Raw genomic sequence first — 26,951 nt, forward strand, 5'->3', positions numbered from 1 at the left:
TCCTTTAATGAGTCTCATCAAAATTGTAACCCCAGCTTGCTCTTTAGAGTACAGCCCATGTATTTTCCTGCTTCCCTCTGCCTCCAAGGTAAGTCTCAGAATAATAGCTTTGACATTCATGTTGGATTTGTTGAATTTGCTAACTGTAGTAGCGTGGTGAACTATAGCAGCTCTCTCTGCCCAGGCAAAGGGCAGGTATTTATTTGTGGGGGAAACTTGGCATTTTCATCCTTGCCCAACAATTGGACAGGAATATGCATCCTAGCTACCTTATTGCCAGACATAGATATAATTTCTGGAGATGACCTTGTTCCCATTCCCAGTTTAGACTACATCGCAGGACGCCACAAAAGAGCAGTATCATTCATCCCCCTACTAGTAGGGTTAGGCGTTTCAGAAGCGTTAGCTACAGGGACAACAGGGTTAGGAATTGCAGTTCACTCCTACACAAAGCTCTCTAATCAGCTAATCGACGATGTTCAAGCTCTGTCCAGCACCATTAATGATGTCCAAGATCAATTAGACTCCCTAGCTGAAGTAGTTTTCCAAAATAGGAGGGGACTAGACCTGCTAACAGCAGAACAGGGAGGAATATGCTTGGCTTTGCAGAAACGTTGCTGCTTCTATGCCAACAAATCAGGCATCGTCTGAGACAAAATAAAGAAGCTGCAGGAAGACCTAGTGAAAAGAAGAGAACTCTTCGAAAATCCCCTGTGGAGCGGACTTAATGGGGCCCTTCCCTATCTCCTCCCACTTTTAGGACCTCTCTTAGGGCTACTCCTGCTGCTATCCTTAGGACCTTTCATTTTCAATAAGGTGATGGCCTTTATCAAGCAACAAATAGATGCCATAAAAATGCAGCCAATACAGGTCCATTATCATAAATTAGAACAAGCTGAGACTGCAACTTACCATGATGCTCATACATGTAACTAATGCCTTGGTGAGCTGGACTGGACAGTCAATGACGGGCAACTGGAGACCACACGCCTTGCCAGCCAACACCTAAGACAGGTATCTGGCAAAAAAGAAGCTGCCTTAGATAACCAATGATGGGTAAGGTAAGGCTGGCTCCGTGTGGCGATCTCCTGACCTAAGACAGGCGCAGTCCCCGCGAGGCTCTCAGCTTACATAAAATATAAAAGGGGGACCTGTGGGGAACTAAAAAGTTCATCAGCTGAAGTCTTACTAACTGACATCCTAAAGTTCTGCTTGGCATGGCCTCACCATCCCATAATAGGTGTTTACTCCTTACTAGGGCAACATCCCTCTTCCTATTCCTGGGATTGCTGTCCTGCAGTTTAACTCATATCTACCAGATAACGCCCAAGCTGCAGCTGCGTTCCCACCGAATGAAAAATTCCTCTTCTCCTGAGCTGTAAGAATACTGTTTTGACTAAGAATAAGAGACTTGATCAGAGCACTGTCTTGTCTCCTCTCCTTGTGTCTCTTGTCCCTTCTTTATCCTCACTCCCCCTCTAGGGTCCTCGTTGCTCGACCTGCGGGACAGGTCACTCCTCTGTTTTTCTATGTTGGATACTCCAGAGTTACAATCTAACGTGATTAACTAAATTAACTGAGGGCGATATTTAACTCAGGATGATCTGGTTATAGGTCTGTTTCTGCCTCCAGCTCTTCTTTGAAATCTCCATATCTTGTTAGTTGGGCTGTCTAGCTACATTTTCCAATTTCCGGGAGTTTTGTGATGAGTATCTCCCCCTTTTTGATCTCAGATATCTTTTGTCCTCAGAAGCATTTGTGCTGAGTTGCTGAATGCTCCCTACCTGACTTGTAAGTGTGCTGACACTGTTAACTCTGGCTCAGAAACCCACTGATTCCATATTTAATTACATTTGTCCTTTGCTGCTAATTATTTTCACCATTTCCTTGCCCCTTACAGTACTACCAGAAGTTTCCACAGTTGAGTGATTTGGGAAATGCAGTTAGGTCTGGCTCTGATTTCTCCTGAAACTGAGAATGAAGAACAGGCACATTTTCGCCCCCTTTCTTTTTATCTTCTGCACCTTAGGAAAGCCTGTGACTGTTCACAGAGAAGGCATGACTTTCGCTGTTTTACTTGAGTGGAGTTTTGTACAGAAATTGGTTTAGACCAATGGTTCACAATAGAGGCAAATTTGACCCTCACGGGACACCTGACAATACCTGTAGACATTTTTGGTTGTTAAGACTGGGGAGTGGAGAGGTGCTACCAACATCTACTGGGTAGAACCCGAGGAAGCTGCTAAACATGCTACAATACACAGGACAGCTCTGCACAACAAAGAATTATCTAGCCTAAATTGTCAATTGTGCAGGGTTTAAGACACCCTCATTTAGGCAAACTTTGTTGAGGGATTTCAATGGGCAAATAAAAAGGATGTGAAAATGTTGCATCCCCTTTCCCAAACACTCTCTTGTTATAGAACTGAGCCCCCCTCCCCCCCTTCTCTACATAGCACTTTCTGAGAATCATTCTATCACTGTTTTTAATAAAGTACAAGATTTACATGAAGAGTTCCTTTTAAATTTCAGACAAAATGAACGGTGGGTGACATAGAGCACTCCTTGCTTTATACACCTTAAGACATACAGCTTAATGTATGAACATTACACTTCCTTTCTCCAAATAGATTTAAAACCCCCAGTTCAACCAGGGTTAGAAAAATTCATAACCTTCATGTAAGACAACTGACATCCATAAATATTGATCTGCAATAATTAAATAATCCTCTGAAAAGGACAACCCTTCTGAAAGAAATTATGGCAAGATTCTGTAGCAGTACTACCATCACATTTACTTACACTGATTTCTTTCATAAATAATTTGAAGTGGCATTATACAAAAGCAAAAATATTTGTATATGCCAAGTTTGGCTGTTCCTTTGTTCTTTTAATTAATCCAGGATTTTATTTGAAGGCACCTCTAACAGATTAAAATTTCCAGGTTTACTTCAAATAGTCTTTAAGTTATATTTAAACCTGCGGTATGTAGAGAGAAGGCCATGTGATGATGGAGCAGAGATTGGAGTGAAGCAGCTATAATACCAAGAATGCCAAGGAATGCCAGCAACCACCAGAAGCCAAGAAGAGACAAGGAAGGACCCTCCCCTGGAGCCTAGAGAGAGCATGTCCCAGCCATCACCTTGACTTCAGACTTCTAGTCTCCAGAACTGTGGAACCATAAACTTCTATTGTTTTAAGCCACCTGGTTTGTTATGGCAGCTCAGGAAGTTAAAGATTTTGGTACTTATTTGTCACAAAATGCTCTTAAATCTAGGATTGTTATTGGTCATGTTTGTCATAGTGGAAATACTAACATACAATAAGGCCCTGTCCTGTCTCAGGGGCTGTTAGCAGGTAGATCATGAGCCATCAGCTTCACCTGGGCAGGCTGTGGGATAACACAACTCTCACCAAAGGACCAAACACACGCCAGGCACCATGTGTGGGATTGTGTCGGCCAGCCAATGCAGACGATGTCCAGGAACTTAGTGACATCAAGAGGGCCGTTGAATCCCCATCAAGTTTCTACTAGTACTCCCTGGAGGGTGGAAAGGAGATGCTGACCCCCTCCGAGCTACATGACCCGATGACTCAGTAGCTGCCTCAACTCATGATGAGCAACTGTGGGCTAAAAGAATCACCAGCCTGGGCAGCTATAACAACTCTAAATTGGAGATCAGAAATTTCTGGGAGCTGATTGGAGAAGCAGCCAAGGGTGTGAAGCTGAAGAGCCCTGCCTGGGGGAGCTGAGAACCTTCCCCTGGGATTCTTGGGGGGAATGTTTGGGAAAGGGGACCTTAGAGACTGCGAGCCTGGAAATAAAACTCCTTTCTTTACCATCACCACACTGTTCCTTAGCTCGCACCTCTCACCTCTGCAAGGTCCAGGCTCATAACAGCTCTTCCATGGCGTCTCCACTTCATCCCTGGGAGCTCTGTGGAGCGAATGGTTCTAGGAACCCCCACCAGAGGGAGGCACAGGGGTGGGTTGGTGCCAGGGATGGGTGTGGAAGGGTAAAGATGGTCTAAGGGCCATGACTTTTGGTAGTGGGCACAGGGCAGAGAGGAGCTGGACTATGGGAAATGATCTGAAAGGGGCTGGGAACAGGGCTGGGTAGAGGGCTGGGTATTTGGTATTAAAGAAGGTCTTTAAGAACCTAACCCTCCTAATCTCTTCTCCAACCCAAACTATCTATCTGTCCAAAGCTATCTTTTTCTGCCACCAGCTCTGCCCCAGCCTCCTCCTCCCAGGCCTGTCGAAGTGAGAGAGCAGGGTGGGGGACACGCTAAGGAAGGTGTGACCGTGGGAGTGAGAGGACCAGCTGGGTGCTTGGGCATTTAAAGAATGATGGTTGTTTTGTATCATTTGATTAATAAAAAGTGGGAAAAGTGAAAAAAAAATACAATGAAAAAGTACTTCATAGTTCACCTCCATTGTGATTGATGTTTTAAAAATAATTCCAAATTTAAATTTAACCAACACAGAAAACAAAACCAGAAAATAAAAGATACTTTTAGAAATGTTCTTCAATGTTTTATCATATTTGATAGCAGCTTTTTTTATTGGTTACAAAACCTAAGCCCATATACAAAATTAGGAACACGTTTAGATGCCTCTTTTGAAAGAACGTTTTAGTCTTTTAAAACTGAGTTTAAAAAAAATAAAAACAATGCAATTTTCAACACTGTTTTGAAAACTTAAAAGTGCAACAATATACTGTTTCCTTTACCTATGAAACGGCGCAATTCCAATTCCATACTAATAAGGTCACAACAAACTGAATCAAGCAAATGCATACATATGTGTGCACTACTTGATGCTAATATTCACTTTTGTTAGTTTGCGCTTAAAACACAAGGGAAGTGGGAATCGGCACAAGAGAGGCCTAATTTAATCTCAATGTCTGCAAAATTTAAAAGGTAATTGTCCGTAAGTATGGAGAGTCCAGAACAAACTAAACTGGAAGGGGTACAATTCACAATATCAAGAAGATTTGGACTTGAAGGGTTTCACTATAGTTTGTGACCTTAATTAGCTTTGACTGTTATTTCTTATTTTTTGTGAACACCAGTTTCAAAAATTTAAGACTACAGTGTATGAACAGGATGCAGTTAGCATATGAAGCTTTAACTCAAAATTTGGATAAAGAAAAAAGGCACAATGAACTTCAACTCAATTTTATGTGCACAAGAGTTGAAAAATCTGAGCCACCTTAAAGAGAAATTGATTCTAAAATTTATAAAACCTATAAATAATCAGAGGCCAAACCACTATATTAAAACAGATTCTCTAGCAAGTAAAAATCTTGCAGTTTAAACATACACTTGTATCCATTCTGGGTACAAGAAAAAATTTACTCTTTAAAGTGGCTCCCCCTTGGCAGATACTTATATTTGTAATGAATGCACACCTGCTATGTGTTGTCTATCAGTGAAAACACCCCAGCTGATTCACAAAGCTCTGATGGCATCTGTCTCATCTTCATCACAGTAAATACCACCCCCCCACTGGATAACTAAATTAGACTTTCTATCTCTTCACATCAATGCATTGGAAAATTATACCCAGTAAACAGCAATAAAACCATTTCTGTGACAGCACAAATTATTATTTTAAAAATTTCAAATTTATATTTTCATTAATAAATAACTGGGTCAGACAATTTACCAAAAGCAGTGACTTCACATAGTTAATACCAGATTTTGCAGAAGTACTTAAAGATCACTGCAAATCAGGTTTATGTTAAATAACTGCAGATTATTCCTCTATACAGATCCTGTCTGAATCTTTTAATATGTGAATATGCTCTTAGAGTAAGATCTGAAGTAACTTTGCCAATACTCAAAGAATGAAGTTTTATGACACTTCTTAATAGTTGCTGGTTTGCTGCCAGCCAACCACATTATCAAAAGCACTGGTTACTAAGTAAAAAATATTTTAAGACTAAATTACAGTAAACATGAAAGCTCCACAGTCTAAACCCAATATAAATCAACCATATCCAATTAACAATTAAAAATGAAAATATTAACTCCTGAAAGCTAAAAGCAAGATTTTTTTAATCACCAATGAGTACTTTAGACCCTTTTTTTTTTTTCTTTATAGTCAGGGACTCTTGCTTTCAACTTAAACAGAAGTTCAAGTCCATAATAGGTTGCAGCTCAGGTAAAATACCATGCACAACATTTGATTACTTCAAAACAGCAGGAACACACAGGCTGAAGTGAGTGGTCAAATAGGGCTTGCTGTTCTCAAAAATTAGGTATAATGGTGAAAGCATTACCATCCATAGCTAAAGTTCTTCCTCCAGTCCTCGCTTCTGAGGCAGATAATAAACACATCAATTACTCGTAGATGAAGTACAGTTTTTTAAAACTTATCTGTTTAATCAATAATCAAGGTTCGTTTTTAAGTTATTTTTTTATGTCAGTTCCACCAATGAAAATCATTTGGCTTGTACTTTAAAATCTATTTTTCCACATAAAGAATATGAAAATATGTTTGTGGAGGACAATGATGGAGGCTCAGATCAGGCTGCACCTCTATTTAAAGTCTTCCAATGTGTATATACATCATACCAAAGAGTCTTGATCCACAGCGCACCATTTTCCAAAGGAATATTAAGTGGACAGCTAACATGCCACCACTATGGAATATTCTAAACTGGAGATTGCAGTTGTCATTGTGTGGCACCAGGGAACAGGGAATAATAAGGTGGTTGAAATCGTTAAGGAGAATTCTAAAACAGTTTAGGAAATCATGCATATGCATTTACAATCCATATGATAGTGACTTTTGGCAACTGCAAAGTGACTGAGACATGGCTTGCTTTAGAAGCATCAAAACGAAGAAGAGGCATTTGTGTTTCGGAGCCTTTTGTTGTTGTTCTGTCATTTGGTAGCCATCTGGTGGTGCTTCATTGAATGCAGGAAAGATGCTGAAATCAGCTGAACTCAAAAATTAAATTCTTTTGTCTGAAGGTTGGCTGTTGGGTCAAAATTATAAGTACCTCCTTGTGTTGCTTCAGGAATGAGGCTAGGATCTTCATCAATCTATAAAAAGCAAACAAACAAACAAGCAAAACTCCTGATTATATTAATATACTACACATTATAGCATTAATTTTTTAAATTTAGATTTTTATAAATAACTGGAAGAATGCTAACTCCAGAGTATCTGATATATAATATAAACTTAATTAATATTAATAAAAGGAAAATTCTTAATAAACTTGTGTACGTATAGGTTTCAATGTACATGCAGACACACCACACTTTAATATATACTTACATCATCACCAGAGAAATACTGATCTATGATTTCAAATGCTAATTTATATATGTCTTCATTTTCATGTTGCTGTAAAACTTCAATTTTCTCCAAACCTGACAAAAATAAAATAATTAAGCAGATAATAATTAAGCAGATACAATCAAAGCTGTTATTTCAATCATGAAAAATCCTAAGGAACTCAGAATACTTTCCAACAAACCCCCAAAGATAACAGTTTGTCTAAAAAAGATAAAAACCTAAAATGTTCTGGTTGGAGGATGTAGGAAACAAGGAAATAGTGACTCCCAAACCAGTACAAAATCAGTAATAACAAAGGGCAAATGTAATTAGAGGGTCTCTGAGAAGGGAGCTGACAGCACTGGCATATCTACAAACCACAGAAGGGGCAATTAGATAACCCTGTTAGATTGTAACTCCGGAGTAACCAGTAATGGAGAAACGGGGAAGAAGGAGAGGGGTGAGGGTGGGGGGACTAATTGCGTTAGGGCGGGGCAGCTAATCATGTTCAGGGCAATTCCAGGTCCGGGAAGCTTTAGGGTGGGGAAGCTAAGACTATAAAACCAGCCATCTTTGTCTACATGGCATGCACATTCTCCTGGCTGAGGGTGTGCTGTGCTCTGCAGACTCATGAATAAACGTCTCGCTTTACTGCGATTCAATTTCTCTTATTACAGTTAGATTCTTGTAGCTGTTTATGTTATTATGGAGAAGAAAAATATATTGGCCTATTTTTCTGACTTTTCCCTTAAAGCAGAAACCATTTTGTTTTGCTTTCATTGTAAAAAGGAGAGATTACATGATAAAGTATCTAGTTTGATCTCTCGTTCATTGTACACTGCTTCTGAACATCTAATTTGGTTTTGTTGTCTAAATAAAATGCCTCTAAAACAAACAAAAAAAAAAAAAAAACAAACAAAAAAAACAGTGTGTCTAAGTGTCCCAGTTTTTATTGTGAGCGCTTCTCTCACAAGGACCAGTAGCCCACTAATTTTTTTTCTCTTTAGAAGCCCCTGAGGTACCCTGGTCCTTAAGGCAGGCAGTTTTAAAAACACCTGAACACTCCATTTAATAGATGAAGAAGCTCTGTCACACAGATGCAAAAGCATTTTATTTCAGATTGTGTGGCAAGTTACTGACAGAACTAGAACTAAGATCTTCCCAGACTGTTTTAATATAATCATACTTTATATCTTCATCTTTTTCTTTGTTTTACAAATGTTATTACTTTTATATAACTACAAAAATAAGTTTTTAGAACTTAAGGATTAACCAAGATAAATGAAAGATAACTCTTTAAATATTGAACTAATTTCTTTAAAAAAATGAATGGGAACTTATGTCCTATGGTCACAGTGAACTTTGGAAATAATTTTTCAGAACAGTAACTGCACAATACCTTCATTTATATTCCCAATATATTTATTCCACATATCAGGGGCACAAGTCTATAAATGTAAATCCTTAATAAATATTCTTCCTTGAAATGTTTTTTTAGTTAGATTATTTTGAAATAGTTGTATTTTTTCTTTATGTAGAATACTAAAAAAATGGGAAAATAGTTATCAAAGATAATGAATGAATAGTACCCTATTAAACTATAATATGAAGTAAGTATGTATTCTAATTGTAAGTATTATGCCCATAGACAGAACCAACTATATTGATAAAAAGCTGAACAGTAACAATTCTGAAGCTCAAATTTTGGGGTTAAGTTGTTCTATACCAGAATACAGGGCTAATTTCAAATTATCTTATAAGTAAAACATCTTAAAACCAGAATGCACAGTGAACTAATAATATAAAAATCTGGATTTTTTATTATGCTTTTATAACTACTTCTATGACTATTGACAAGACTCCTTAACATTTCTATGATAATTTCTTCTTGTTAAGAAAATGCTTCCAGTCTGAATACTCTATGACGAGATAGCACTGTGACTTCAAGAGTAGCAATTGTGTTTCCTAAAAAGTAATGTGAATCTTTAGGAAGGTTATGTAGTGAACATCACAACCAGTTTTTCAGAGTATGGACTATTCCCTGGAAAATCCTCTTGGAATGCTAATATAGTGAATAATGAGTAGAAACATACTCTGATGATGTAACAGCAATGTATCCTAATAGTTCTCTCACTAATTAGTTGTCTTTTAAGGAACTGATGTTTCAGCATTCCAGTGCTCAACTATTTTGCTTTAGTATATCCACTCTTACCTCCACATTCTTCTATTATTTCAGCTATTGTGCTTGCTTCATCACCAGCCATTATCAGAATGTTTTTCAGACCATCTAGAACCACTTGAACGACTTGAGAATCTTTTACTGACAGTAAATTACAGAATGGTGGTATTACATTCTGCTGTACAAGGTACTCAACCTAGACAACAAGAGAAAAATTTTTTATTTATAATATTTCTTTTCCTAAAAAAAAATACAGGAAGGGCTTATAAACAATCAGTAATTCCTAATTATAACACAGCAGAATACTTTCCAATATTAATAGTCATTAATTAGTTTCTCCAAACTCACTTGATCTTTTCTGCCACTTATTGTCAAGTTGCTAATTGCCCAAGCAGCTTCTTTTTGTGTTCCAAAGTCCCCCTAAAGATTAAACAACAAATGATAAAATGAATACTTTATTCAAAAAGTCTTGGTTACAAAATATTAACATACACAATGAACTCACAATGTGACTAACCTTAGCAAGCTGATGAATAATCATAGGGATTAGCCCAGCATCAATTACAGCCTGAACTTGCTGCTGGTTGCCTGCTGTTATGTTGGAAAGGAACCACACTGCTTCCTACAGTTGAGCAAAAACAGAGGGCATCTTTATTTGAAAAACTAACTTTTAATGTGTTTATATTTTTATTTTAATGTAGTTTATATATATATATATATAATAACACAATCACCTGAGTCACATTAAGGAAAGCATCTAAAAGTGACCAGGTTATAAAGAATCACCCCTTTAAAACAAGTTATAAGGAAAGCCCTGGATGCTGTGGCTCAGTGGATTGAGCGTCGGCCTGCGAACTAAGTGTTGCTGGTTCGATTCCCAGTCAGGGCACATGACTAGGTTGCACGTCCGGTCCCCAGCTGGGGGCGCGTGAGAGGCAACCACACAGTGATGTTTCTCTCCCTCCCTTTCCCCTTTCCCCTCTCTCTATAAATAAATAAATAAAATTGGGAAAAAAATTAAAACAAGTTATAAGGAAACTTCTATCCATAATATTTGGGTCCCATTAACCTACCATTTATCTATTCGATAAAATATATACCTACTATAAGCTGGGGACTATTTTAGATAATGGTGATATGGTAGAGAATAAAACAGTTAAGACCTCTTTACTCATGGAGTTTTTTACATTTTTGGTGCATGAGCTCCTTCTTAAAGACAGATAATAAATATAAATTAATTAATTAATAGACTTCTGGCCAAGATGGAGGCCTGGACTGACATGCCCCATCTCCCTCCACAACTAAAAAGGACTACAACTACTGCAAAACCAGAAATAACCAGAAGTTCCAGAAAATAAAGCTACATGAAAAGTCCAATAAATGAAGTTATAAACAAGTAGTGCTTGTCCCTGTGGGTAGAAGGGGCAAAGCCGGGGCAGAGAGGTCAAGCTGTGCTGGCGGTGGAAGCTGCAGTGACGGCGGCAGAAGGACGGTAAGCACAGACACTTGTATTTAAGGGGAGGTGAGAAGCGACTGGGGAGCACCCCTGGCTGCAGACCAAACCCATCAGCTTGCAATTCCAACGCCAGGGAACACAGATACCCATTGCCTTGGACTGTTAGGGCTGGAGGGCGTGGGGATGGAAGAGGAGGCTCCCGGTCTCTCAGCAGAGAGTGAATGACAGGAGTCCATCTTGGACCCCCAACTCCACACAAAGCTCCACAGTGTGGTGAAAAGGGTTGCCCGATAGTGACGAGTGCACTGGGCTCTGCCCCCTATAGTGTAGGAGGTGTGACGGCCCCGCCCAGGAAGCAAAGGTAAACACAAAACTGTCAGGATGGCACAGATCATGATAGAGATCCCAATGATGCAGCTGACCAGACAGTAAATATCTAATCTAACGTATCAGCAGATAGGAAATCTTTCTGAGGCACAGTTCAGAGCTTTGGTTATACAAATGCTTACAAACCTAACAATGGATCTTAAATAAGACAGGGAAGGAATGAAGGCTAGTCCTGCAGAAATTAATGAAAACACATACGAAACAAGTGGTGAGGGAAAGAAAACCAGGGATCAAATCAACAAATCAGAACATAGGGAAGGAACAAACAGCCAGTGCAGAGAGAGGAAACAAAAAGTGAGGAAAATGAGGAGAGGCTCAAAAACCTATGTGACAGCCATCAGTGAGCCAACATCTGAATCATAGGGTTGCCAGAAGGTGAAGAAGAACTAGAAATTGAAAAATTATGTGAAAAAATAATGAAGCAGAACTTCCCTAACTTGGGGAAAGAAATAGACTTACAGGTCCAGGAAGCACAGAGTGTTGCTAAAAAACTGGACCCAGGGAGAACCAGACCAAGACACATTATAACCAAAATGTCAAAAATTAAGGATAAAGAGAGAATCTTAAAAGCAGCAAGAGAGAAGAAGAGAATTACCTACAAAGGAGTCCCAATAAGACTATCAGCTGATTTCTCAAAAGAAACTCTGCAGGCAAGAAATATTCAAAGTAATGAAAAGCAAAAACCTACAGCCACAAATACTCTATCCAGCGAAACTGTTATTCAGAATAGAAGGGCAGAGAAAGTGCTTCCAGGACAAAGTAAAACTGAAGGAGTTCATCAGATCCAAACCACTGGTTACATGAAATGTTAAAGGGACTTGCTTAGGAGAAAGAGGATTAAAACTATAAACATTAAAATGAAAACTGTTATCACTACAACCAACAACAGAAGCTAGGGAATCAAAACAAAGGCAAACTAAGTAGGCAACGAGAGTGGGAAAAGAATTATAGGTATGGGGAACATATTGGGGGGAAGTCAGTGGGGAGGGGGAAGGGGATAAGGGAGGGAGATGGTACAGGAATTAAGAAGCATAGTTGGAGGGAGTGGAGTAGATAGGAAGATGTTGAGAAGAACTATATGCACAACCAATGGGCATGGACTAAGGAGGTGGGGACAACTGGAGGGAGGGTGGTCACTGGGTGGAGGGGAACAAAGGGAAAAGAAATTAGGACATCTGTAACAGCATAATCAATAAAGCATATTAAAAAAAAAACAACAAAAAAGACTTAATTGTAAATATGTTTTGCTACCCAATTGTAAGATATTAACAATTGGTAAATCAGGGTTTAGAATATATGAGTGTTCATCACAGTATTGTTGCAAAAATCTTGTAGGTTTGAAAATTTTCTAACTATAATTTTGAGGAAATCAAACCAACTTGGTAACTTCTACCTCCATGTCCCAAGACAGTCCCAAGATACAAATAACACAAACGCTATAGATGGAAAACTTTGGTAGCAACTACCTACTTGTTGAAGCTGAGTGGATATCTATACAAATCCTTTTTCTCTTCCCCATGATACCTTCCTTCACTTAGAGCACATTGAATCATAGGCTGGAACTTCTCTCCACCCATTTCTCATTTCTGTCCAGCTTCCTCACTTCTCAACTATTTCCAATTATGGAATGTATTTAGCTGTAAAAATCACCTATATTATTGAAATTTCTACAGTAAAAATAACTGGACCAGTCTGAAAGACTCTGGCATCTTTGCCTTCATCAGAACAAACGTATATATATTTGTAAAGTGTAACTTCTGACAAACCCTGGCTGGTTTGGCTCAGTGGATTGAGCGTCGGCCTGCGAGCTAAGTGTCCCTGGTTCGATCTTCCAGTCAGGGCACATCAGAGAAGGAAAACTCTGACTCCAAAAAACCTCCGCTGCCTTGCGGCATACCTCTTCAGGGGAAAGGCTAAGGGAGTAAACCCCGACAGAAAAATCCGGAGCCGGAGTCCCTAAGGCGGTTTGACGTTGTAGTCAACACCGGCAACTCCTGCGGCGCACCTGAAGCCAAGCTGTACTGACTCCGTCTTTCCCTTGGGCCCTTCAGCTGCGAAGAGAGGGGGGGTCTGCCGCATGGGCAACAGCAGACCCTCCATATCACCCTGCCCAGGCTCTGTAGCTTCAGCTTCACTGGAGAGGACACTCCAGCGTCATCGCAAGATGTCAATTCAACACGGGAGGAGACAGATACCGTGTCACTCCCAAGTCGGACTGCACAACCATTCCCAGCGGTGCAGATAGACTCTTAAGAAGCTACACCATCGTCTCTCGAGACGGACGGCTGCCGACGAACTTCTGACAATGTACTTTTCAATAAGAATCCAACTGTTAAAATATAGGCAAGCAACTATATAAATATAGCTATGACACAGAATAATCAATTATGCTGGTTTGGGGGATGGTGACATTTTAGGTAGCTAAAACTGCATTAAAGCTAAATGCAAATAAAACCATGAGACACCATTTCTACCACTAGGGTAGCAATAATAATAATATATACCCAAAGGAACTGTAAGCAGGGACTAAAATAGACACTTGTATGTCAATGTTCATAGCAGCATTATTCATAGCAGCCAAAAGGTAAGAACAATCCAAGAGTCCATGAAGAGATGAATGGATAAACAAAATGTAGTATATATGTACAATGGAATATTTATTCAACCTAAAAAGGAATGAAGTTCTGATAGACGTTGTAACATGGATGAACCTTCAAACATTAGCAGTATGAAATAAGCCAGACACAAAAAGACTTAAGTACATATTTAACAATTAATAAGCTTGTATCTCAAACTTGAAATCTTGAAAGAAGCAATTTTTATGATCTTTTAATTTAGGCACCCCATCTTTAGATCCAATATAATTTTGTAGGGAGATTAAATTATGGTCTCTTTGTTTATAAAAGATACCAGCCACTCCTGGCTTGTGTGGCTCAGCTGGTTGGACTGTCGTCCTATAAACCAAAAGATCACGGGTTTGATTCTGATCAGGGCATACACCTAGCTTGAGGGTTAGGTTCCTGGTCTGGGTGTGAGTGACAACCAATCAATGTTTCTCTCCCTCTCTCTCTCCTTTCCTTCCCCTCTCTCTAAAATCAGCATGTCCTTGGGTAAGGATTTAAAAAAAAAAAGGATGCCAGCCATCCAGTGAGAGATTTTTAATATACTCTCAACTAACGGCTACTAATTTGCTAACTGTTGCTATTACTCAATCTATTTAAATAAATACACTGGTTAGTATAAAAGTAATTTTTATTCTGGATGATCAGGGCGGCATATGCAACAGGCAATTAAAAATTGAAACAAAGTAATTATAGAGGTGATCTGAAATAATTCTCAACTGCCATGATTTTGAAGAAAATCACAATCAAATAGCAACAACAGAAACAAAAGGACAGTTAAAAATGCACTGAACATATATGCCTTACCTTATTTATCTTCTCCTTTGGGTGTGACAAGAGATTTGGGAAGTGTGACAGGACATCACAGTTGAGAACAACCTGGGTCTGCTCATCGGTGCCAGTCACTATGTTGCCAACTGCTCTGAGTGCTGCTGTCTGGGGTGGGGATAAAATATTTTCTATAAATTTATTTATGATGAAAAACATTCTATATTTTTCAGAATCCTGAGAAAATATAAAGATGCAAGGGGTGAATGATTACCACTTAAAGCATTCTTACACAAAGCACTGCACAGAACTGAGAAACAATTTAAACACTAGTCTTGTGAAAAATGGAACTATATGGAAAAATTTTATGGGAAAAGATTCAAAAAATAAAACAAAATTAAAATAAAAAATGTAAGCGTCCATTTTTAACAGCCATTTTTATCTATTATTAAATTGGTACCACAGAAATATTATAATAAAGGCCTAGAATGGGCAGACAGTTTCACCTAGCAAGTGATTTTAGCAGAAGTAACAGATCTATCAACCACATACCCCTACTTAGATAGAAGAGAAACTGGTCAGAAAGAGGAGGAAATGCACTTAGGATACTATTGCAGTTATCGGGAGTCAAAAAAACAAGTCTTGAACTAAATCAGTGGTTCTGGATACATAAGAAGACAGATTTGAAGCTATGTAATCAGAATTGACAGGACTTTGTAATGGAGGGGAAATGAAAGGAGGAACTCAAGGTTTCCAGCTTGGGCTATGCTGTCTGTCCACTGAAAGAAGAGCAGTTTTGTCAGAGAAAATGATACATATCATTTTTATCTGGTTGAAATAATAATGGAATGCTTAAAGTTCTTAAGAGGATATGTCTGAAGGCTCAAGAACAATTGGCTACATGAGTCTGAAACTCGGCCAAGAATCTGGGTGAAAGAAAGATTTGGAAATCAATAGAATCAGGTTCAGTATAATAATAGAATTATGGAAGACAGGTGCAAACAGGCAGAACTGAAGTCTAGTTGTTCAAGTTAATGGTTATAGCAAACAATTTTATACAAGTAAGAAAAAGTTTAGAGTACTTACTTGAACTTTCACTTCCTGGTGGCTCAGAAGGGGCACAAGAAATGGTACAACTCCTGAATCAATAACCATCTGTATCTGCTCATTACCTCCATCTGTCAGGTATGACAGAGCCCAAACAGTATCTACAAGAATCTACAGGAAGTAAAAAAGAATTACCAGTTTCTGTATTTGTCTGAATGCTTGAAATACATAATAGACCTTATGAGTGGTGACATAAACAGTAATTAAATTTTATGTTTGAACTTAGTACTTATCTGAAAAATCTATTAAATAGTAGGTAACTCAATGCCTACCTCTGCTCATTCCTCACAAAAATGAGAAAAAGAAGTCAGGGACAACTTCTATCCCAACTTGTGTAGTTATACATCAGAAAGATGAATTTAAAAATAGGCCGAAAAGTATGGTAATTCTTGCTGCCCCCACAAACTGAGAACCTAACAATCACAAGGAAATACTTTATATACAGAATGAAACCAATATATCATGATGCCTCAAGTCTAGAAGAGTCCCAAAAGATAATCTCTCTATACTAGTGGTTTTCCAATGTATCTAGCAATATAAATGATTTTTCAGATTAAAGAAAACAGATCAAAGAAATGACTTGGCATTTTAACTTCATTTGGAAAAAAAATTATTTACAAAGCTCTTGAAGAGCATGGAGTATAAAACGTGCCCTGTACACATTTAATTTTGCAAATAATAAATAAACAAAAGTGAGGCTCAGATTTGTTGACTCATTCAAAGTCAAACAGCTTATATGTAGCTCTCCTTAGTGTCTTCACAGAGAAATGTAAGCACAGGTCACATCTCATGTGAAATCTACAGATGTTTCCTATTACAATTATCCATATTAAACACATTCTTTTGTGCTAAAATAATAGCAACCACCTGCATTAAAATCTCTTCTTCAAAAAAGCATATAGATGAATAAGAGCAAATAAAGCCACGTATAGTCCACATCTTCAGCATTACTAAGAGTCAGAGAATGCTACAAATTTCAAATTTTTTGTAAAAAGAGAAAAAATTAAAGCTTTTGTCTGAAGCTCTTGACCCAAGCTTGTTCGAAATTTCAGAGCAGAGGAGAGAGCTTAAAGGTAGCATATCCTAGTAAAGCAATTCCACATTAGGGGGACAGAGGCCATGTGGCCCAAACAGACTACAATATTTTCTATTTTTCCTTTACGAAGAATTTGCTGACATATTTACCAGAGGATGAGCTTCATTCAACTAAGACAACTGAGGAAATATCAAAGACTAATTCAAATGTGAGGATGAGGGTGGAAGAATAATTTATAAATGCTTTTTGTTCTGAAAAAGTAGACATATTGCAACTTCAAAACCAGCGAAGACAGAAGCTCTGCCTAAGAGCTAAGCCCATCTCCCACCCCACCTTAGATAAATAGATATGTGTATTGGCAAAGTCTGCCTACTACCCAGTCTGGCAGTAAAAGCACCAAGATTACAATAGAAATCAGAGGCTCATAGCATAACAGTCAAAATGTGCAGGCTAAAACTGAAAATAACTCATTGTACTAAGAATCAGGATCATTTTAACTCAAAAGAAGGGAAAATAAAAGAGTCAACAAATGCTAACACTAAGATGAGATAGATATTGAAATTATCTGATAAGGATTTTAAAGTGACTAATATAAAAATGCTTCAGTGACTAATTATGAACATGTCTGAAACAAATATGGAAGTCTCAGCAAAGAAATAAAAGACATCAAGAAGAACCAAAGGAGACTCTGGCCAAGATGAAGGTCTAGACAGACACGCTGTGTCTCCCTCCACAACTAAGAAGGAATACAACTACCTCAAAACTAGAGACAATCAGAAGTTCCAGAAAATTGAGCTGCAGGGAAGTCAACAAACAAATATATAAAGAAGAAATACCCATCCAGACAGGTAGGAGGGGCGGAGCCGGGGCAGAGAGGGTGCGGTGCAGTGGTGGCAGGAGCGGTGGCAGTGGCAGGCTGGCGGAAAGGGCAGTCACACATTTTAAAAAGTTGGGAGAAACACCTGGGGAGCACTCCCAGCACCAGACCAGATGGTGCAACTCACACTTTCAGCGCTGGGGAAAATAAAGCCTCACTGCTTTTGAGTGTGCAAACCAGTGGGGGTTGGGGCAGAAGAAGGAAGTGCCAGTCTCTCAGCAGAGTCCATTTGTTTAAAGAGCCCCCACGGTCCTGGAATGTCCGCAGATCTACTCATTCTGGGAACGTCGGGTAGGGGAACAGCTAGAGAGGTGCCAGTCCCATCTGGAGGTGGGAGAAGTGCCTATAATAGGGGCGAATGCTGAGCAAGTGGCATTGTTCTCTCTCAGACGCCTCCCCCACATACAGCACCATAATGTGGTGAAACGGGTCACCCTGTACTGATGAATACTTACGGCTCCACCCCTTACAAACATAACAGGAGCGACAGCTCTGCCTAAGACATAGAGGCAAACAAACACAGGAGCCTGTAGAGATGAGGAGACAGAGAAGTATGGCCCAAAAAGGGGAACGGATCAAGGTATCAATGGGAGAACTAAGTGACGAGGAGATAGCTAACCTAATAAACAAGGAGAGAGCCACCCTAACAGATGCAGAGTTCCAAACACTGGTGATAAAGATACTCACAGGCTTGACAGATATGCTTAAGTATGGCAAACGCATAAGGGAAGAAGTGAAGCCTATGCTAAATGAGACGAAGGAAAATCCACACAAAACCAATGGTGAAGGGAAGGAAACTGGGGCTCAAATCAATGATTTGGAACATAAGGAAGAAAAAAACAGTCAAGAGTACAGAATGAGGGAACAAGAATTGAAAAAAATGAGGATAGAATTAGGAACCTCTGGGACAACTTTAAATATGCCAACATCTGAACCACAGGGGTGACAGAGGAGAAGAGGAAGAGCAAGAAATTGAAAAATTATGTGAGAAAATAATGAAGGAAAACTCCCCCAATTTGGCGAAGGAAATAGACATACAAGTCCAGGAAGCACAGGGAGTCCCAAACAAGCTAGACCCAAAAAGGACCACACCAAGACACATTATAATTAAAATGTCAAAGGTTCAAGATAAAGAGAGAATCTTAAAAACAGCAAGAGAAAAGCAGAGAGTTACCTACAAAGGGGTGCCTATAAGACTATCAGCTGATTTCTCAAAAGAAACTTTGTAGGCAAGAGGAAACTGGCAAGAAGCATTCAGTGTGATGAAGCAAGGACTTACAACCAAGATTACTCTATCCAGCAAAGCTATCATTTAAAATGGAAGGGCAGATAAAGTGCTTCCCAGACAAGGTAAAGCTAAAGGAGCTCATCATCACCAAGCTATTATTATATGATATGTCAAAGAGACTTAAAAAGATCATAATTATGAACATTATAATGAAGACAAACACAGCTATCAACAACTGATTCTAAAAAACTAAAAACAAAATCCAACTAAGCAAACCAAAATAGGAACAGAATCATAGTATGGGGATCATTTGGAGGGTTATCAGCTGGGAGAGGGAAGTGGGAAAATGGGGAAATGGTACAGGGACTAAGAAGCAGGGGGAAGTTAATAATAATATAGGAAAGGGTGAAGCCAAAGAACTTATATGCACGACCCATGGGCATGTTCTAGGGTCAGTGGGATTGCTGGAGGGAAGGGCTGGGGTACTGGGCAGAGAGGAGCAAAGGGAAAAATATTGAGACTACTGTAACAACATAATCAATAAAATATGCTTTAAAAAATCCATTAAAGAAAAAGCATAATTGGTAGGTACAAAATAGAAAGGGGAGTGTTAAGAATAGTATAGGAAATGGAGAAGCCATAGAACTTATACACACGACTCATGGACATGAACTAAGTATGGGGAGGTGATTGCTGGGGGGAAGGGAGGTACTGGGCAAAGGGGGAAAATTGGGACATCTGTAATAGCATAATCAATAAAATATATTTTTAAAATAAAATAAAAAATGAAGAAGAACCAAAGGAAAATTTAAAACTGAAAAATTCAGTAACCAAAATTTAAAATTCACTAGGACTCAAGAGTAGAATGTAAAGAGGAAAAAAAATTAACAAACTCAAAGATAGATCAATACAAATCATGCGATCTGAATGATAGAAAAAACAAAAACAAAAAAAGACTGCAAAGAAATGAACAGTTAAATGAACAGTTTTGGGGACTTGTAGAACAATAATGAAAGATTTAGTATTTCTGTCATCAGAATCTCAAAATGAGAGGTGGAGCTGAAAAAAATATTTGAAGAAATAACGGCAGAAAAATCTCCCCATTTTGGCAGAAGACATAAACCCACAGATTCAAAATTGAGAGGATGAGGCCAGAGAAAAGAGAAAACAGAATAAGCTTATCAACTACTGTACAGGTAAGAGAAAGGAATTAGAAAATATCATTTAAGCCTTGACCTGGTAGCTCAGTTGGTTGGAGCATCATTCCGTACACCAAAAGGCTGTGGGCTCACTCCTCAGTCAGGGTACATACCTAGATTGCAGGTTTGGCCCATGATGGGGTGCATACAAAAGGCAACCAATCAATGTTTCTCTCTCACATCAGTGTCTCTCCTCTTTCTCTCCCCCTACCTTCCTTTCTCTCTAAAATCAGTGAAAACAATTCCTCAAGTGAGGATTAAGAAAAAGAACAATTGAAACTGTCAAACCAGAGAGTAAAATAGGGCATTATAAAAGATACAAAAAAAAAAAAAAAGGTAATATCGGAAAACTAAGCCTTTCTAAACCCCAAAAGAAATTTTAAAAAGAGAAAAGTATACTCAGTAGAAAATAAACACACAAATTATTACACAAAAAAAACATGACAGTTAAAAACAAACATATCAAACAATACAAATGGGCTTAACTCACCTATAACAAGAAAAAGATTTTCAAATTGTTTCCTAAAAGAAAACCTATTCTATCTCACACATAAAGCAATGTAATTCAGAAACACTAAAAATAAAAGAATGAGCAAAGAAACCCAAGTAAATAATAAGAAAACACAGACTAAAATCCTATTAGACAAGTTCAATTTAGGCTAAAGAGCATTACAAAGAACAAAGAAGGCTACTTTATAAAGCTAAATTTCACAATTTACAATGAAGATATAACAGTCATAAACATCTATTCACCAAATAACCCTACAAACACTGCACACAGAAGAAACTAATAAGATTCAAGAAAAACATATAAAAAATACACTAATAGATCTACATATATTACTGTCAGTGTGAGGGAGGTCAAGTAGACAGAAAAATAAGGATATACATCTTGTAAATATACAAGCATATCTTGTTTTGTTGTGCTTTGTGGATATTGCTGTCAATCCCAAGAAAGAAGATACCTACCAACAATGGCTCCTGGTAGTTAACTGGGCTCAGATTCAAAAACACTGCTTAGCAGTGTTTGTATACAGGGGTCTCTCACACAAGCCACGCCTCAGGGAGAAGCATGCACTTAACTGCCTACCTCCTGTACTGAACTACTTGTTTGTGCTGTGTTCCTGCCCTCTGAGCCAGACCTTACAGAAATTCCTGGAATTGCATTACATCCAACAGGATTGAGACTTTCCCCATCCAATTAGCCGTGCACCTATATCCTCATTAGCATTTTTACTGACCAGTCAGTAAAATGCTTTTTGGACCAATCAAACTGAGAATTTGGAGTCCTCTTTTGTATGAGGATGGACCAATCAGGGACTCAGTGCAGGGACTTCTCTCTATATAAGTCAGCTCTCCTTTGCCTGGAGAAGACATTTTCCCTTTCCACCCAAGATAAGACTGTGTTTCCTGGCTGCAGACTGGAGCAGATTTATCTAGCTGGAGAGGCTCCTCACTCTCCAAAGGGTTACCTCACAGCCCTAGTGTTTCAAAACCATACTAACTTATAATTGAATTCTAACACTATTTAACTGTTCCACAGCTCTGTTGTATTACAATTGAGCTGTTTGTACGGAATTAACTTTCCTTATTCACTGTACCTCAAACTGGGAATTCTTGTTTGCATTGAATTGACACCAATGACCATCAATTGACATCATATGGCACCCAACATGGGGTACTGAAGCAAACACCTGATCTGCTGATGCCATTCTGAAACCAAAGCATCTGGCACCTGCACAAGCCCCTTATGCTTGAGTTGTCTTCCCAATGGCACATGAGGGTCTTGAGTAAGTCCTTTCAGATCCAAGATCTCCCAGGCCTGTGGTTGAGATCGTAGAGAATTTATCTGGCTTACGTAGGGGACCCTCATCCTGTGACCTCAGTTCATACATTTGTACTGAGAGGGCCTGTCCATATGATTTAGTTTTGTGCCTAGAAGGGGTATCCCTTCATTGAGTTTGGTACCAGGGAGGGTATTTTCCAGGGAGGGCTTTCCTCTGCTCCATTCAGTACCTATGAGATTTTCCTCCAGGTTGGGACTAGGCCTTGTCCATAAAGTTAGTGGGGATACCCATGCTAATGCGCTCCTGAAAGGACCCTTATAAGGAGAGATGCATGTAAGAATGTTAATCCTTAACAGGCACTGGGGAAGGGGGATGACACTGGCTGCAGAGGGAACTTTGGCTGACTGCAAGTACAAAAACTGCAGTCCAGAGAATTGTAATTGGCAAGGCCACTGGACAAAAAGAATGCAAGATGATCTCAAGCTTTCTTGGCTAAGATAGGGTTCCTCTGAAACCCCAAAGCTTGTCTATCTGCAAGTTCAATTAGAATAAAAATACTGTACCTCACAGAAACAATGGAAAGATGTGTTTTTGTTTTTTAAAACTTAGTCTAAATAAAATCAAGAGGCTACTATTCAGTCAGGGCACATGACTAGGTTGCACATCCAGTCCCCAGTTGGGGGCGCGTGAGAGGCAATCACACAGTGATGTTTCTCTCCCTATCTTTCTCCTTTCCCCTCTCTATATAAATAAATAAATAAATAAATAAATAAATAGACAGATAGATAGATAAATAAATAAATAAAATTTAAAAAAAATCTAAATTGTGTAAACACCTTGAAAAATTAGAAAAGGAAACTGGTGCTTGCAAAATTGGATCCCTTATGTACCGCCCACCCCCCTTGCCTATAACCTGATTATCCTCTGCATCTTTTCTTTCCCTCCTCTATCTTCTTTGTCTCTAGATGTGTGTCAACCATCTTCTGCTCAGGCTTTACCTCTAGAGCCATCTTTCTCTCTGCTATACCCAACTGCCAAAAAATCTGCACCTTTTAACTCAGGCCTTTGGGAGCCACTCTATTTTTTGAGTATTCCTTTCACTGTGCATGGCTGCTTTCCATTTGCTTTTGTATGTGTTTGTTCATAAGCCCACCTTAAAGAAAACTTTAAAATAGATGATCTCGAACCTCTCCGAGACAACAGAAAACATTTTGATTTTAAACACAACTTTAAAGGAATTCTAATAGCATGCAAAAACTTTGGCCATCTGAGCAAAACCTCAACTTAGTCCATCTCCCAGTAAACATATTTGGATCCATAATTTTTGTATAATTTTTCTTTTGAGTTTTGTCCTTTGCTGTCTGGTAATATATGTCTATGTATGTTAAAGATAAGGTCTATTTTTACTGCTAGATAGTATTACCAAAATTGATTGAACTCAAATTTAGGTTTTAAAAGTACCGTATTTAATTGGCTTAAAACAAATGAGTTCTTACATAAATTAGAGAAATAACAGAAACTAACACAATTACCTTTCAAGGGCATATGATCTAGGATTAATCTTTAGTAACTAAAAACTAGCTTAAGAATGTTGGTTTAATTTTTTAAACTTATTTTATTTTATTGTTAATTAATTAAAGTTGTCCTAATTTCCCCCCTGTTGTGCCCACAGTCAATCTCCACCCTGGTGTCCATGTCCATGAGCCCTTTATACTTGTTCCTTCACTATACCCTTCCCCTTCTTACCCTGTTATTACCCTCGTCCCTCCCCTCTGGTTGCTGGCAGTTTGTCCCATACTTCCATGTCTGGTTCTATTTTGCTTGTTTGTTTGTTTTGTTCAATAGGTTCCACTTATAGGTAAGATCATACGGTATTTATCTTTTGCTGCCTGGCTTATTTCACTTAGTGCAACACTCTCCAGTCCCATCCACGCTGTCACAAAAGGGTAGAAATTCCTTCTTTCTTTCTGCTGCATAGTATTCCATTGAGTAAATGTACCACAGTTTTTGATCCACTCATAAACAGCACTTAGGCTGTTTCCAGCACTCGGCTATTATAAATAATGGTGCTATGAACATTGGGGTGCATAGGGTCTTTTGAGTTGGTGTTTTAGAATGCTTTGGGTATAAGCCCAGAAGTGGGATCATTGGATCAAAAGGTAGCTCCATTTTTATTTTTTTCAGGAAAACTCCATACTATTTTCCACAATACTATACCAGTCTGCATTCTCACCAACAGTGCACCAGGGTTTCATTTTCTCCACATCTTCACCAGCACTTGTTGTTTGTTAATTTGTTAATGATGGCCACTCTGATGCGTGTGAGCTGGTGTCTCATTGTGGCTTTAATTTGCATCTCTCTGATGGCTACAGATGATGAACATCCTTTCATATGTCTATTGGCCCTCTGTATGTCTACTTTGGAGAACCGCCTTTTCAGGCCCTTTGCATATTTTTTAAAAGGATTGTTTGTCTTCCTGGTATTCAGTAGTATAAGTTCTTTATATATTTTGGAGATCAAAGTCTTGTCTGATATATCACTGGCAAATATGTTTTCCACATGGTTGGTTCCCTTTTCATTTTGCTGATGTTTTCTCTAGCCATGCAGAAGCTTTTTACTTTGAGGCAGTCCTATTTGTTTCATCTTTCCTTTATATCCCTTGCCCTAGGACATATGTTGGGGAAAATATTGCTGAGTGGAATAATATCTAACATATCTATGTTTCCCTCTGGGAACTCTATGGGGTTGTGACTTATATGAAGTCTTTTATCCATCTTGAATTTGTTATGGTGTATGGTGTAAAATTGGTGGTCTAGTTTCACCCTTTTGCATGTCCCTATCCAGATCTCCCAACACCATTTATTGAAGAGGCTATTTTTACTCCAATTTATGCTCCTGCCCCCCTTTGTCAAATATTAATTGACCATAGAGAGTTTGGTTTATTTCTGGGCTCTCTATTCTGTTCCATTGATCTATATGTCTGTTCTTATGCCAGTACCAGACTGTTTTGATTACAGTGGCCTTGTGGTATAGTTTGATATCAGGTATTATGATTCCTCCTACTTTATGCTTCTTTCTCAAGATTGCAGAGGCTCTTCAGGGTCATTTTTGGGTCCATATAAATTTTGGAAATATTTGTTGTAAATCTGTGAAATATGTCATTGGTATTTTAATAGGGATTGCACTGAATCTATAGATTGCTATAGGTAGGATGGACACTTTAATGACGTTCATTCTTCCTATCTATGAACATGGTATATGCTTCCATTTATTTGTATCTTCCTTAATTTCTTTCTTCAGTGTTCTGTAGTTTTATGAGCACAGGTTTTTTTACTTCCTTGGTTAAGTTTATTCCTAGGTACTTTATTTTTCTTCTAACTATGGTCGATGGGATTTTTTCCTAGTTTCTGTTTCTGATATTTCATTGTTGGTGTACAAAAACGCCTTCGATTTCTGAATATTGATTTTGTATCCTGCTATTTTGCCAAATTCACTAATTTGGTTGTGTATTTTGATGGAGTCTATAGGGCTTTCCATGTACACTAACACGTCTTCTCCAAATAATGACAGTTTTACTTCCTCCTTTACAAATTGGATGCCTTTTATTTCTTTTTCTTGTCTCATTGCTGTGGCTAAAACTTCTAATACTTGTCAAATAGAAGTGGTGGGACACCTTTGTCTTGTTACTGATCTCAGGGGGAAAGCTTTTAGTTTTTGCCCATTGAGTATGATACTGACGGCAGGTTTCTTGTATATGGCACTTATTATGTTGAGGTATGCTCCCTCTATTCTCCCTTTGCTGAGCATTTTAATCATAAATGGGTTCTCTAGTTTATCAAATGATTTTTCAGCATCTATTGATATGATCATGTGGTTTATTTTCTTTCATCCTGTTTATGTGATGTATTACGTTTATTGATTGAGAATATTGTACCATCCTTGCATCTCTGGGGTGAATCCCACTTCATCATGCTGTATGATCTTTTCAATGTATTGCTGGAGCCGGTGTGCCAATATTTTGTTGATCATTTTAGCAACCATATGCATCAGAGATATTGGCCTATGGTTTTCTTTCTTTGTTGTGTCTTGACCTGGTTTTGGAATTAGAATAATACTGGCTTTATAAAGAGTTTGTGAGTCTTCCCTCTTCTTGAGTTTTTTGGAATAATTTGAGAAGGATAAAAGCTAACTCTTAACTCAATGTCTGGTAAATTTCACCTATGAAGCCATCCGATACAGGGTTTTTGTGTGTCGAGTTTTATTTTTTTGAATACTGCTTCCACTTCACTAGCTGTTGAAGGACTACTCATGCTTTCTGATTCTTCTTGATTCAGTTTTGGAAGACTATATATTTCCAGAAATTTGTCCATGTCATCCAGCTTGTCAAATTTCTTGGCACATAGTAGTTTGTGGTAATTTCTGACAATTGTTTATATTTCTGTGGTATCACTTATAATTTCTCCTCTTTTGTTTATGATTTATTTGGATCTTCTTTTTTTCTTGATGATTCTGGTTAAAGACTTGTCTATTTTGCTTATCTTTTCAAAGAACCAGCTCCTGGATTTATTGATCCTTTGAACTGTTCTTTTAGTCTCTATGTCATTTAATTCTGCTCTGATCTTGATTATTTCCTTCCTTGTACTCGCTCTGGGCTTTGTTTGTTGTTCCTCTTGTTCTTGTAGATGGAGGGTTAGCTTGTTTATTTGAAAAAATTAAATCATTTTTTAGGCAGCCCTGTATTGTTATGAACTTCCCTCTCGGGACTGCCTTTGCTGTGTCCCATAGGTTCTGGGCTGTTGTATGATTATTTTCATGTTTCCAGAAACTCTGATTTGTTCCTTGATTTCATTGTTAACCCATTATTTAATAGCATGTTACTCAGTCTCCATGAATTTGAATGTTCTTGAGATTTTTTTCCTTGAGGTTTGTTTCCGGTTTCAAGCCATTGCGATCCAAAAAAATGGTTGACATAATTTCAATTTTCTTGAATTGCTTAAGCTTTTTTTGGGGGGG

The 26,951-nt window shown here is 38.4% G+C and overlaps 1 protein-coding gene and 1 pseudogene across 1 annotated transcript in view; one reads left to right on the forward strand and one right to left on the reverse strand.

Moving 5' to 3' along the window:
* The first annotated feature begins 3,364 nt into the window (after nucleotides 1-3,364).
* On the forward strand, nucleotides 3,365-3,753 carry LOC149996189 (protein S100-A14 pseudogene; annotated as a pseudogene).
* A 2,317-nt stretch (nucleotides 3,754-6,070) lies between these two features.
* KPNA3 (karyopherin subunit alpha 3) overlaps nucleotides 6,071-26,951 on the reverse strand; it is a 152,373-nt gene continuing 131,492 nt past the window's right edge. The window contains exons 12-18 of the mRNA XM_090258288.1: nucleotides 15,791-15,922; nucleotides 14,744-14,872; nucleotides 9,990-10,094; nucleotides 9,821-9,892; nucleotides 9,506-9,668; nucleotides 7,294-7,388; nucleotides 6,071-7,055 (exon numbers count right to left, since the gene is read on the reverse strand). Of these exons, the coding sequence (XP_090114414.1) occupies nucleotides 6,957-7,055; nucleotides 7,294-7,388; nucleotides 9,506-9,668; nucleotides 9,821-9,892; nucleotides 9,990-10,094; nucleotides 14,744-14,872; nucleotides 15,791-15,922 (795 nt within the window). The 3' untranslated portion in view covers nucleotides 6,071-6,956. The remainder of the gene's footprint in view (nucleotides 7,056-7,293; nucleotides 7,389-9,505; nucleotides 9,669-9,820; nucleotides 9,893-9,989; nucleotides 10,095-14,743; nucleotides 14,873-15,790; nucleotides 15,923-26,951) is intronic.

Source organism: Furipterus horrens, unplaced genomic scaffold, assembly GCF_987537825.1.
Source record: "Furipterus horrens unplaced genomic scaffold, mFurHor1.1.pri manual_scaffold_12, whole genome shotgun sequence".
Taxonomy (NCBI): Eukaryota; Metazoa; Chordata; class Mammalia; order Chiroptera; family Furipteridae; genus Furipterus; species Furipterus horrens.